Source organism: Dreissena polymorpha, chromosome 1 (assembly GCF_020536995.1).
Source record: "Dreissena polymorpha isolate Duluth1 chromosome 1, UMN_Dpol_1.0, whole genome shotgun sequence".
Taxonomy (NCBI): Eukaryota; Metazoa; Mollusca; class Bivalvia; order Myida; family Dreissenidae; genus Dreissena; species Dreissena polymorpha.
The window spans coordinates 110695015-110710587 of record NC_068355.1 but is presented as its reverse complement, the minus strand read 5'-3'; the positions used below and the strand labels follow the sequence as shown (position 1 = coordinate 110710587).

General features: G+C 34.0%; 1 protein-coding gene across 1 annotated transcript in view; it reads left to right on the top strand.

Moving 5' to 3' along the window:
- LOC127844326 (rho family-interacting cell polarization regulator 2-like) overlaps window positions 1–15573 on the top strand; it is a 67524-nt gene that overhangs the window by 12905 nt on the left and 39046 nt on the right. Inside the window, 1 exon segment of the mRNA XM_052374436.1 lies at window positions 6047–6118. Coding sequence (XP_052230396.1) covers window positions 6047–6118 — 72 coding nt within the window.

The window sequence follows — 15573 nt, the reverse complement described above, 5'->3', positions numbered from 1 at the left end:
TCAATTAACAGTCGTGTTGCAATGACATAATCACATGACATTTGATAGATTATGTTATTTGTTGTATTTACTCTATTTTTCGACGTACATACAAAGGCCCAAATCTTTACAGAACATTAACACATTCTATAATAAATAAGATTTAGTTGTTTTAAATAAATAAGTTATCAACTCAATAAGAAGTCACCAACATGAATAAAACATAAAAATTATTACGCTATTTGGTACATTTGGTACGATTTATACCAAAACTTTGTAATACTAAATAGCACCAATAACTAAATTCTCAATGTTATCAAAATAGTTAATCGACAGCAATTTTTGTATACAGTATCATAATTCACGAAATAAATATAAGATAATACTAATTCTTGAAACGATGATTCGTGTCCCTTAATCCTAATTCTTAATTTACTAAAAGGCCATGGTCAACGAATCTTAATTAGGCTCATGTATGTTTTTTTCTCACTATCAACTCCAAAAATTGAAGATAATAGGCTTGGTCTTTTTCCTTTAACTTTTTTTTGTATAATACATGTTTAATGTTCTTATCTTACAAAGATGAATGTTTAATTCCATCAAGACATAACTAGAAAACTACTTTTTCGAATTAAAAACGGATGCGACTTAAATGTGCTGAAGTAGGCAACTTACAAAAATGAATGTTAGTCCTGTAAACATAACATAAAATATGTCACTTTAAAATAGCTATAAATGTTGGCGCCACGTCCTTATCTGAGTGCCACCTCTTAGGCATTGGCTCCATCTCTTTTTGAATAATGCAAATTTATCTATTAGATCGGCAAAGACAATGTTTTTGTGAATGCATTAACTTGTACATTTTCAAAGCAATTGTTTAATCGTAATGATCAATTTAATTGGGCGGGAATTTGCTCATCACACAGTCAAAAAAAAACGATTTGCTTTTACGAACTCTACCATGCCACAACTTATAAAGGTCCTCACATTTCCAAATGGGTTGTGATTTATGTTTCTGTAAATTTTTGGATGAATTTATCTTTGCCGAATCGCACTACATTGGCAGATTTTTAAAATGCGAAATATGTTGATAAAACCTATAACACCTAATCGCCCTATAAAATTATCTGTTAGGATGGCATATAGCAGTTGAACTGTCCGTCCGTCAGTCAGTCTGTCTGTCTGTCTAAAAACTTTAACATTGGTCATAACTTTTGCAATATTGAAGATAGCAACTTGATATTTGGCATGCATGTGTATCTCGTGGAGCTACACATTATGAGTAGTGAAGGTCAAGGTCATCCTTCAAGATCAAAGGTCAATTTCCGTCATTCTGTCCGTCCGTCCGAAAACTTTAACATTGGTTATAACTTTTGCAATATTGAAAATAGCAACTTGATATTTGGCATGCATGTGTATCTCAAGGAGCTGCACATTTTGAGTGGTGAAAGGTCAAGGTCATCCTTCAAAGTCAAAATGCAAATATATGGCTTCAAAGCAGCGCAGAAGGGTATTGTGTTTCTAACAAACACATCTCTTCTTTATTCTTGATTCTAAAAATGGGTTTGTGAATCATACAGCCCAAGTGACTGGTACTTTTCCAAAAACGCAGCCATCAACTGAATTTTTTGAATTGACACTTGTTTCTTTCCTAATTCAAGTACTTAAAGTTGAATACAATTTTTAAGCAATAAGTATTTCCTTGTTTCTGGTGACAACTCTTCTGCAGGAAGTTCGATGTTGAATTTGATGCCTTTCCATGCCTCTTGCACAAACATGAAATTTTAGTGAAACGATGGCTATTCTGTCCAGAACAGCCTGCAAATCACAAATGCAACAAAAAAAAAAGAATTATATCAATTATTGTTTATCTTCAAAGTAATGTTTTCAACCAGAGTGTTAAAACTTTTTCACATGTTTTGTTTGCAGATAAAAAGGGCGTATCTTTGACATTATTTTGTGTTACAGCTGTTTCTTGTGCATATAACATTGGGAGACAGAACTGTATAGTTAATGGACCATATGTCACAGGTGTGTCATTTTTGTGGTTATGAAAAATGTATTATTTTGTCATTTTATATTACAGTTATTTCTGGTTAATAAGAATAGATAGATAACAGGGCCAAATTATTTGTTGTTATAAATAATACCCAGATTTTTAAGACAGAATTTACAATAAAACTGCCTAAGCGTGCATAAATTGCAATAGATTGAAATACATGTAGTAAGATTCCAAATTGCACTCTTTATAACGGTAAGTTAATATGTAATGTTGTGTGGCCATGAAGTTCACTTATTCATCCCAGATTTATTGGTGCTAAAATGTGCATCAATTATCTGCAAAAAAACGTATTCATAATGCCAAGTATGATGTGGTGTTGTCAATATTTTCAAACCAAAAACAACCTTTCAGCTAACAATTACAATAACAAAGATATTGAATGTAATGATAAACTCAATATATAAATATATATTATGTACAATGAAATACACACCATGTTTCTACGAATATATTAGTTTTTGTACTGTAATCCAATAAAATAATGCCATACATAACAGTCTGTACATGTACAACAAAACTTGTTTAATGGACTGGTGCCGTTTTACTTGTAAAACATCTTTATAGCTGTAAACAAAACCAAATATGAGTATAGGAAACAATCTCAAACTTAACACTCAAAATCAAAAATATGTAATACAATAATTCGAAAAATAAAGTTAACACAAACAAAATCAATATGTTCCTTATAACAATAGTCAATTTTCAACTCTAGATGTGGTCTTGTAACCTAGATTTAACGCGATACAAAATGCTTGTTTTTAATTTTTTGTCACAGTATATTCCATGTGACTTTTCGGCTTCGATATCCGAACATTTACGAGCTAACGCGAGATTGGCTTCTTGCAGCTTCCGAAGCACAATGTCACAAAGTTCTTATGAATACCATGTTCTTTGGATACTGCCGAAAGCCAGTCAAGCATTAATTATCTCGTTAAAATCAGACCACATCTAGCATTGAAATTTTGACTTTTGTCATATGGAACACTGATTATTTATGGATTTAACTGTATTTTACGAAATATTTTGCAAAATCTTAGCTGATTTTGAGAATTTATGTGAATGCTTAAAGACTCTTTGCATGTGTTTGAATTATTCTGCCATCACCTTATCATGTATTAAATGTAATTGCATGTTAGTTTTAAATTGATTTTACATGATATTCACCATCTTTGCTTGAGATTTGAATTACAAATTTATGTTTTGTAGCATTAACATCGTTTTCATCCAGGCAGTTCTTTTTAAATGTTTTCATGTTTTCATGTGCGCTGTTCACAGATAAATATGTTGTTTCTTTGGCAGTTGTGTAACAGCTGGTTTCTTGCATTTACAACCATTGATCTGAGAGAAATGAATGATTGGACCACTTTTCTTAGGTGTTTAATTTGTGTGGTCATGAAAAATGTTGGATGAACGATTGTGTCATTAAACAGAACATTTATTTCAAGCTAATTAAAATAGCTTTATAATGCAACAAAATTATTTGTTGTTATATGCTGTTTTCTTTTTTGACAGATTTTATAATAAAGTAAAACTGGCATGATCAATTGCAAGATTTTCTTAGCAAAGTTTAAACTGATTGCAATAAATGAAGTAAGTTTCATGATATTGCAATATTTGTTAAAGTTAATGTGTTATGTTTGGTTATGGATCATCATGAAACTTGTTTACAATTTTAAAGGCATATTTTTTTCCAAATGATATAGTTTGATAAACAGCAAGAGAGCATCATAATCCCAAATATGCCAAAAAAATGTTGTCTGCTATCAAACTCAATGCATGTGACCCTGAGGATTGAAAGCAATGACAATTTAATGCTCTAGTTTCCCACATAATTTATTAGTGCAGAAATGTGAACCAAGTTGTGAAATGCAGAACAAACAGTTTCCTTAAAGGGATCTTTTCACGGTTTGGTAAATTGACAAAATTAAAACAAGTTGTTTCAGATTCGCAAATTTTCGGTTTAGTTATGATATTTGTGAGGAAACAGTATTACTGAACATTTGCCATGGACTAATATAGCCATAATATGCATCCTTTGACGATTTAAAAACCTAAAAATTATAAAGCGTTGCAACGCGAAACGATTGAATAATTTGGAGAGTTCTGTTGTTGTTGTTTTAATTTGTGAAACTACGAAGATTGCTTATATTACGTATAAAATACGCATGATATGCATGCTTGGCAGGATAGCTCAGTTGGCTAAAGTGTTTTTACTTCAGGATTCCGGGGGTCACTGGTTCTAGCCCAGCTGCGCGCTACTTTTTTTACCGTTTTTAAATTTTATTTTTGATTTTTTACTGGAGCTTTTAAAATTTAATGTTTATATTTATCAATATAAAGCATTTCATGACAAACTTCAAAAAATTGTTTCAGATTCGCAAATTTTCCTTGAAATTATGATATTTGTTAGGCAACAGTAATACTGAACATTTACCATGCTCTAAAATATGTATTATGTGCATCTTTTGACGATTTTAAAACCTGAACATTATAAAGCTTTGCAACACGAAACAATTGAATAATTTGGGGAATTCTGTTGTTGTTATTGTATTTTTTGATACTACGAGGATTGCAGTGCAGTTGAGGGTTACTTTTTATGCCCCCTTTCGAAGAAAAGGGGGTATATAGTTTTCGCACTGTCCGTCCGTCCATAAGTCTGTCTGTGTGTCTGTCAGTCTGTCTGTCTGTCAGTCTGTCACACTTTCGTGTCCGCTTTCTAATTCAAATAGTTTTCATCAGATCTTTACCAAACTTGGTCAGAAGTTGTATCTAGACAATATCTAGGTCAAGTTCGAATATGGGTCATGCCGGGTCAAAAACTAGGTCACGGAATCACTAAGTGCATTTCAATAACCACTTTTCGTGTCTGCTCTTGAATTCAAATAGTTTTCATCCGATCTTTACCAAACTTGCTCAGAAGTTGTATCTAGACAATATCTAGGTCAAGTAAGAAAATGGGTCATGCCGGGTCAAAAACTAGGTCACGGGGGTCACTTAGTGCATTTCAATAACCACTTTTCGTGTCCGCTCTTTAATTCAAATAGTTTTCATCCGATCTTTACCAAACTTGCTCAGAAGTTGTATCTAGACAATATCTAGGTTAAGGTAGAATATGGGTCATGCCGGGTCAAAAACTAGGTCACGGGGTCACTTAGTGCATTTCAATAACCACTTTTCGTTTCAGCTCTCTAATTCAAATAGTTTTCATCCGATCTTTACCAAACTTGCTCAGAAGTTGTATCTAGACAATATCTAGGTCAAGTTCGAATGTGGGTCATGCCTCGTCTAAAACTAGGTCACGGGGTCACTTAGTGCATTTCAATAACTTCTATCAAAGCGTTTATTGGGGGCATATGTCATCCTATGGAGACAGCTCTTGTTTCTTTCTTTAATTGTATTCTTGTTTATTTTACTGGAGATTTTTAGATCCCATGTTTACATTTATCAATATAAAGCATTTAATGACAAACTTTAAAACATGCCAAAATCTGTGAAAAGGTCCCTTTAAAGCTAGTGGGCACTGAGTAAATCTACATGCCAAAAACACACTTTCAGGTAATAAAATCAAAGGGAGATTAAAACTGAAATTAGACTTAAAATATAAAAGCATTTAAAATGCATCTGCATTGGCAGTAAAAAATATTGTTATAGAAGAAGGTGGTTTATGTTTAAGATTGAAGCTGAAAACTAAAATTTATTTAAAATTCCACACTGTCTAAGGGGTTGCAGGAAACTGTTCAATAGTGTACATACTGGACATTTTAAGACTTAATTCCTAATTACAACATTGCCAACATTTTTCCTATTACCTGCTTAACACCTGCTGTCCATTATTAGCACTATATTCAGATATAATGAATACACATGAAAACTACTGGTCAAAATTGGGATGACCAAGACTTAAAGTTTGCTGTTATAGCTCATCAAGTACCTGTCGGAGCTTAACTTGTCATATTTTAGCAGAGAAATAAGCTTCCTTTTAATTCTGCATTTTGAATTGTTCAGGTGGAGAACTGAAGCTTCTTAGAACATCAGCAGTCAGCAATGATGTCATCAACAGTGATGTCATCAAGAATGGTAAGTCTCAGACAGTGTCATTAGCAGTGATGTCATCAAGAAATGTAAGTCTCAGACAGTGTCATCAGCAGTGATGTCATCAAGAATGGTAAGTCTCAGACGGTGTAATCAACAGTGATGTCATCAAGAACGGTAAGTCTCAGACAGACTGGGTGTGCTTTATTTTGTGTTTGTTTGGATTTGTTGGCCATTTGAAACAGTATTTAGCTATTATATCAGTGATTGTTTTACATACTCACTCTTTTCCCATTGTCATGCTTAGCTTGTAATACCAGTTATCAATTACTTAAGGTTAAAATTATAAGTACTGGGATAATTGTCTGTACAAATTATTCCTGAAGCTTATTGGGGAACTTCTCTATTTAGTCTGATTTAGGTCAGAACCAATGGAGAATGATCATTGGCACATTGTCAGAGCAGATGAGCCTATCTTCTGGGTGGGACCAGTTGAGCAAGGTCATTTGCACAAAACCAGAACAGGGATCACACTCGCTATCTCCCCAATCTCTGGTGGAGAATTGCCTCCCAGGAAGAAGTGTGACAAAAATCAACATTCCAGTACATGTTGGATGTGATTGTTCTGTCCAGATTTGGTTTGGTCTTGCAAAGATAAAATTGCTCCTTACAAAAATGCCCATTAAATTGCAGAACATTCTTAATTCATAGTAATGGCATATAAGAAATATGGTCAATATGACTGAAGACTGTATATCAGTAAATGCTCTACATTTTTTATTCCTACACAAAAAATATCAAATTATGCTATGTCTTGTTGAAATAAATAAATTAATTAAATTGTCTGCAGCTTGCATGTCATAATCATGTTTTGCAATTGAAAATAATCCAGAAATGGATTTTGAAAATGTAGTAGCCATTAAAACCACCATTGACCTTTTTCAGTAATTGAGGTATTCCAACCACATGACCTTAGGATAGAAAGTGGTGAAAATGGTGATGGCTGATCTTAACAATAGGATCAATTTAATGATGGGAGATGTTTATCATATTTGAAATACTGGTTGGAATGTTTTGACATCAATTTGTTGCCCCTTGGGATATTTTTACTGACAGTGTAATTGAAGCCATAATTGTGCTTAATTGGCAGGTACCCTTGTTGTATCAGAAATGACCATTTGACCTAATTAAATGGCACTTAACAGTGTATTCACTTAGCTCTACAGTTTGACAAATAATGTATTGAAAACAAATGTTGATAACATTAACACTTTTAGGCTTGAACTGAATTTTAAAGGCCTTTGCAAACAGTTTGGATCAAGATCAGATGCCACAAAACGTGGCGTCTGATCATGATCCAAACTGTTTGCTATTCTGATAGTGGTCTTTGAAAAAAAGTGAAGAAAGTGATGATTTTAGAAATTCAGCAGACAACAAATTTCCCAGCATGCAAAGGGTTAAAACATACTGGTTGATTATGAAAACCTATTTTCCATCCAGGAAATTTGTGGTGATCAGCAGGGAAATCAATCTGAAATTCTGTCCATTTCATCAGTCTTTTATTCTTCATTTTGAAGTAATTCCATCACATACATGGTGCATAGAAGTGACTTGGAATGCCGGTTCCCTTGAGATTACAGTGTCAGCTTCTGATGGTTCTCAGCCATATAATGATGGTACCAGCGTGATGTATATATTATTATATACATTTATACATTTACTACCCTTTGCAGCCTCTTGATTGTGCCAGATTAATACATATTGCTCATGTTTTGTGTCTGATGGATAAAGTAGAGAGCAGGATCAGTGTAATAATTGTAATGGTTTCCATGTGAGCATCAGTAACACATTTCTTATTTGAAATGCCACCATTGATCTAACATGATCTAACAGTTTTTATGCCCCCCCCCCCCCCCCCCCCCCAGAATCAGGGGGGGGGGGAGTATTGTTTTTGGCCTGTCTGTCTGTCATTGTGTGTGTCTGTCCCAAAACTTTAACCTTGGTCATAACTTTTGCAATATTGAAGATAGAAACTTGATATTTGGCACGCATGTGTATCTCATGGACCTGTACATTTTGAGTAGTAAAAGGTAAAGGTCATCCTTCAAGGTCAAATATATGGCTTCAAATCGCAGTAGGTGGCTTGTTTTTCACAAACACAGCTCTTGTTTAAATGATAAACACTAGTTTCTGTGTTAAGACATCATCCTGTAATTCAGTGCCATGTATACTCATTATAGCCTGTTATCTGGAGGTATCTGGACAATCGTTTCCAGGGACAATCGTTCCTACTCTAATTAAAAAAAGGCGGACTGTTGTTCCTATTTTATTTTGACAAACTGGATAGTCGTTCCTAAGCTGTTTTGACAACCCAGACAATCATTATTCCTTTTCCGGACATCTTTTTAAAAGTTTTCCATTCAGCTGTTTCCAAATGTGTTTATTATGCCTCCCTTCGAAGAAGAGGGGTATATTGTTTTGCACATGTCGGTCGGTTGGTTCGTCGGTCGGTCCGTCCGTCCGTCGGTCGGTCCTTCCACCAGATGGTTTCCGGTCGATTACTCAAGAACGCTTAGTCCTAGGAACATGAAACTTCATAGGTACATTGATCATGACTGGCAGATGACCCCTATTGATTTTCAGGTCTCTAGGTCAAAGGTCAAGGTCACAGTGACTTGAAACAGTAAAATGGTTTCCGGTTGATAACTCAAGAATGCTTACGCCTTGGATCATGAAACTTCATAGGAACATTGATCATGACTGGCAGATGACCCCTATTGATTTTCAGGTCACTAGGTCAAAGGTCAAGGTCACAGTGACTCGAGACAGTAAAATGGTTTGCGGATGATAACTCAAGAATAATTAGGCCAAGGACCACGAAACTTCATAGGTAGATTGATCATGACTGACAGATGATCCCAATTGATTTTCAGGTCACTAGGTCAAAGGTCAAGGTCTTCACACAATGGCTGCCACTACAACGGACAGCCTATATTTCATTCATTGTATGTGTGTGTCCAAAAACTTTAACCTTGGTTAAAGTATCAAAAACTTTAACCTTGGTTAAAGTTTGATACCTTTTGCAATATTGAAGATAGCAACTATATATTTGGCATGCATGTGTATCTCACTGAGCTGCACATTTTGAGTGGTGAAAAGACAAGGTCAAGGTCATCCTTCAAAGTCAAAGGTCAAATATCTTTGTATTTTTCTTTCCTAAAAATTTAACCCATTTATGCCTAGTGGACTCTCCCATCCAGCTAAATTGGATCAATTTATCATGACTGGCAGATGACCCCTATTGATTTTCATGTCACTAGGTCAAAGGTCAAGGTCACAGTGACAAAAAACGTATTCACACAATGGCTTCCACTACAACTGACAGCCCATATTTCTTAATTGGTATCCAAAGCATTTAATTGTGTGGATTGCATACCTGTTAATTCTCTACATTATTGCTGTGATAAATGAAAATGCTTGAATAACTGGCATGTCATGTTCTAGTATGTATATTTGTCATAACCAGCAATTCAATTATATTATTTTTCAACTCCACCTGATGCCCTCCTCCCCCTTTTTCCTCTACCATAGAAAAACAAAAACATTAAAAAATCACTACCACTAAATACTATTGTTAACATGCTTGACCTGACGAATGTCCAGGTAGAAGTTGTCATTCTACAACCAGGACTAGGAAATAACGGGACAGCAAGCAGAAAAATAGCGTGCAATATTAGGGCGTGCAATATTAGAAAAATCTTTGAACAATTTCACCATATTTATTTTCGGCAGCAAGTTGGGGGCATACATGTGTAGTTTACTAGCATATCTTGTTCATGTTGTTGTTGTTATCATGCTGTCATAAATTTACGTATAATTTAGTGAACTTTTATTCAAATTCCACATCTCTGTTTTGTAAACATTCATTTGGTACGGTACATAAATAATTATAATGTGTTGAAGTTGTATACAAATTTGTGCAGTGACAAGATCAGGAAGGGTTCTTTCTTTGTCATAAATAATAAAATGTCATAATAAGAAAAGCAGTACAGTGAGTGCAATACCGCTGAAATGACTTGTTTGTTGATGAAACATATACTTTATTTCAAAACGCAAAATATGCAATTACTATATTAAGAATGCAATAAATTAATCCATAATGATTCATTCAGAACGGTGGAGATAAAGAACACAAAAACTGTTATATAGTTCCATTAGTCATTTTGCTATTTTTCATATATAATTAAGTTTTATTTTTTATTTTTAAAAACTGTAATATTATATGTTTAAAGTTGCAGTGAAATATCACTATTAGATATCTTTGTTTAAGGGCCCTTTACCAGAGAGCTTTGTCCAATTAAACAAAACCCGAAGGCATTTTTGTCAAGTTGACCAGTGAGAATTTTTAGGTGTTCCCATTTTACATGATACTTCATCAAGACAGTGATTCATTCTGCGAAATGGGAGGAGACGCTTTAGAAAAGTTGAACAGTTGAGTGTTTCATTCATAGGAATGTTTAAGGAAAGTAGTATAATGTTAAATATTTGATTGAAAAGGAATTGTCTTTCTTGTGTGTGTTCTTTACACTTTTGGAAATAACAAAATATGGGATAAAAATAGTGATGCAATTTTGGAAAATCTGCATTTTAATTAACTTGCCTTGAAGAACTTAAAATTAATATTTGGAAGTGTAGATTTTAATTAAAAGAACAAAAATAATTTTATTAGGTTAAAATAATGACGATTATTATGTTTTATCACATGCCATACCCTGTTTCCCATTTAATATAACCATCACATATTTTTTTATATTACACACGTGTAATACAACATTTTAAAGCGTTTTCATTGGCTTAGTTTTCGTTTATTGACCAATCGCATTTTGTTATTTCGCTGAAATGACGTTGCAACGTCAAATGACGTCACTAAATGTAAACAACATTCGGGATTTATCATTATGTTTGCGTAAATATTTATTTAATTTGCTCATTTATAAGCATGTGATAAAAAAGATCTGACACTCGTCATATCATACCATATTTTATTAAACTCGTCCATGAAATTCGTTAGTAAGCTCGCCAGAGGCTCGCTTACAAACAAAATTCCTGAACTTGTTTAATAATATATGGTATGATATGACAACTCGTGCCAGATTCTATATTTATGCAAGCATTTGAAATCATTGTTACTGTCCTGTTTGCAAAACTGATATTGTCAGATTTTTTGTGTGTAAATGGATCTGATGAATTACACTTTCAAAATAGATACTGGTTTGGATATATAGTTGTGCAAGATATAATATTGTTAATTAATTATTGGAAATTATTTGGTGCTTGTTAAATAGTTTTTTCTATTTTTATACGCCCGTATAAAATACGGGACGTATTATGTGAAACCCCGCGGCGGGCGGCGGGCGGCGGGCGGCGGGCGGAAGGCATCACTTTTTCCGGACTCTAATTCAAATTGTATTCATCCGATCTTCACCAAACTTGGTCAGCAGTTGCATCTAGTTGATATCTAGGCCAAGTTCGAATATGGGTCATGCCGGGTCAAAAACTAGGTCATAGGGTCAATAAGTGCATTTTCAAAGGGGCCACTTTGTCCGGACTCTATTTCAAATTGTATTCATCCGATCTTCACCAAACTTGGTCAGCAGTTGCATCTAGTTGATATCTAGGCCAAGTTCGAATATGGGTCATGCCGGGTCAAAAACTAGGTCATAGGGTCAATTAGTGCATTTTCAACGGCGCCACTTTGTCCGGACTCTAATTCAAATTGTATTCATCCGATCTTCACCAAACTTGGTCAGCAGTTGCATCTAGTTGATATCTAGGCCAAGTTCGAATATGGGTCATGCCGGGTCAAAAACTAGGTCATAGGGTCAATAAGTGCATTTTCAAAGGGGCCACTTTGTCCGGACTCTATTTCAAATTGTATTCATCCGATCTTCACCAAACTTGGTCAGCAGTTGCATCTAGTTGATATCTAGGCCAAGTTCGAATATGGGTCATGCCGGGTCAAAAACTAGGTCATAGGGTCAATTAGTGCATTTTCAACGGCGCCACTTTGTCCGGACTCTAATTCAAATTGTATTCATCCGATCTTCACCAAACTTGGTCAGTAGTTGCATCTAGTTGATATCTAGGTCAAGTCCGAATATGGGTCATGCTGGGTCAAAAACTAGGTCAAAGGGTCAATTAGTGCATTTTACTTTGTCCGGACTCTAATTCAAATTGTATTCATCCGATCTTCACCAAACTTGGTCAGCAGTTGCATCTAGTTGATATCTAGGCCAAGTTCGAATATGGGTTATGCCGGGTCAAAAACTAGGTCACAGGGTCACTTAGTGCATTTCAAGCATTAAGCATGGTGTCCGCTCTCTAATTGAATTAGTTTTTTTCCAATCTTCACCAAACTTGGTCAGAAGTTGTATCTGGACAATGTCTAGGTCAAGTTCGAATATGGGTCATGCCGGGTCAAAAACTAGGTAACGGGGTCACTAAGTGCATTTCAAGCATTTAGCATGGTGTCGGCTCTCTAATTGAAGTAGTTTTCATCCGATCTTCACCACATTTGGTCAGAAGTTGTGTCTAGACAATATCTAGGTCAAGTTCAAATATGGGTCATGTCAGGTCAAAAACTAGATCACGAGGTCACTTAGTGCATTTCAAGCATTAAGCATGGTGTCCGCTCTCTAATTGAAGTAGTTTTCATCTGATCTTCACCAAATTTGGTCAGAAGTTGTGTCTAGATGATATGTAGGTCAAGTTCAAATATGGGTCATGGTAAAGTTATCAAGTTGTCCAAAACCTTCAAACGGGCGTATCTTGTGACAGTTTGGCACTCTTGTTTATACCTGCATTCATGTTTTGTGAAATATGATATGAGATATAATGAGCATAGAATTATTTGATACAATTTATTTGCTATAATTAGTTAATTATCTTCTCTCATAACACAACAATATATTTTGCTTACTCTCAACATGAAACCTTGTCTACATGTGATAATAGCACATAATAAGCAACTGTTAATGTGTTCATGACTGTGAGAAACCGGCAATTCACTTGTAAAGACACCTTTTATTTTGGCGCAGAAGTGAATGCATACCCTCAGAAGGGGCTTTATTGGGTTGACCATCAACAGAGCCCATGCATATAATTAGTTTTCCATTAACTTGTCGTTAACTTCATATATGTTGTCTTCTTTATGGAGGTGGACAAATCATTGGATGACAATTATATGGTGGCTCATTATTGTTGTAACCTATTATGGGTGACTGGTTTCGTTAAAGTTCACGGCTCGAGAATGTCAATCAACAAAGTAAAGTCATGGGCATGCACATATTTGTGTGGGGTAGGGTTTCGAACAGTTCAAAAATGATCAGACCGTGGTTTGAATTATGTGTAAGATTAGTAATGACTTGAGTTTTAAGCACATGCGTGCTGTTTTGAATGTGGAGATAAATGATGGATATTCTTGTTAGTTGTGCATGCTAATTTATTAATACTTTAAAGTGTATACAAACGATATGTGTTTTTTAGTTAAGATTGGTAACAGTTTGTGATAATGGATTAAATTAATTATTATCAGTTTAAATATTGTAAATATTATGTATTGTAAGTTTAAATTTTAATAGTTTTGTGATGGTCTTGTTTAAAGGTTACTTTATTTTAATGTTGGTAAATATTTGACTAATTTAAAAGGAAAGTTATTTATATAAAATATATTTTTTATTTATATATCTAATACTGTTAGTTCTTCTTAATTATTTTTAAATCAGGGATATAATATTTCATTTGCATTTAAGATAAAATATATATTCAACCTTAATTGAAAATGATATTTATGTACCAGTGATAGTAATTTGTTCTCAAGTGATGGAATATCTGAAAATAATTTGTGTTGACCATATAATAACTTGTAGATACGGTTGTTCAGATTTCAGTGGATAATTATATTAATATATCACATTTTGTGTTTTTTGCGTTTGTATGTAAAAAAATGAAACTCAAAATCTGAAGAAATTTTTTGTTGACCATTCAATCTTTTGTATATACAAATGGTCAGATTGCTTCCACTTGGTGTCAATTATGCAAATATTGATTTATTTATTGTTGTTGTTTACATTAAAATTGAAGTAAGAGTTTCTGACTGTGCTTCACTTGTCTTCAGACATGTTGTTGTGTGCAATAAAGACTTAAATTTCTCCTGTCAAGACCACCTGATAGGGCACTTTTGCATTAAGTATATCAAACTGAGATGCAAATTACTTGCATATTGCACAGGCATATTGTACTTATCATGGGTCTGATTTTATGGGTGACCATGCAGGGGTGGGAGCTATGGGTGGTGTAATGTCAGACTGTTTGAAGATGACAGCTTTATAAGGTCAATAATTGGTGATTGTTTTCAAGTGGTGTAATGTTATCTCTGAATCACCTCAGGTTATTTGCATATGAAATAACGAGTTGTTTTGACATTTTCTTGCTTTTTATATTTAGGGATTTCAAATAAAATAAAATTTAGTTGGTGCGTAAGCTCTAGTTTAGAAGGTGATGTTGCAGTGATGTGATAAAAATGTTGACTGTTTTTGGAACATATAGAAAAATCGGTAAATTGTTTTGATTTCTTAAAAAAACATCAACAAAAACTGAATTATAAATTAGCAATGAAAAGGGAAAACTTACAATGTTTTTAATTAATAAATAATTGATATCAGCATTTTGTTCAAGAAATGATAATTCAGCTATAAATCTTTATCATGTGAGGTTGCTTTAAACAAGAATATTCAATTAATTATTTTTTTGCAATATCTAATACAAGCACTGTTTTGCAAGTGTAATTGGCAATAAATTTAAATTTATTTTAAGTAGATCAAAGCTTTTTACAAAATCTGACATTCTTGACATTTGATATAATTGACATACACATTTTCCTAAGTTATTAGAAAACAAAGCCGATCTCTTTGATGGAGATGACAGCAAATACAAGATTTATTTGAGATTAATCCTCTTATTTGGCTGATTCTGTCTCACAATATTTGAGCATATAAACAGTTATTTGTCCAGAAAAAATACTTTCCAATGACCAAGTAATTTAAACTTGTATTGTGTCAGGTTCTTTTGTTTGTTAGTGAACCAATATTGATGACAATTGAACGATTTGGTTCATATCCATCTTACAGTTACTTTTTTATTAGGTTGAACAGTTTTCAGTGTATGTGACAAGTATGAATGTTCATGGAATGTATCAGAGGAATGTACTTGTCAAGATTGTCTTTGAAACTTTCATACCATTGATTAATTGAAGTGGGCAAGTAGATAAAAGTTGTGATTTTGACATGGATTAATTGGCTATTTGTCATGATTGTCAGGGATATCTGGTTAGGATTGAGTACTTCTGCTAATCCTTCCTAAGGAAGATGTTGGTATCTCTGGTGATTGGTAGGGTTTCCCCAGCAACGGTTACAGAGTTTAAGTATTTGGACTTGCTGTAA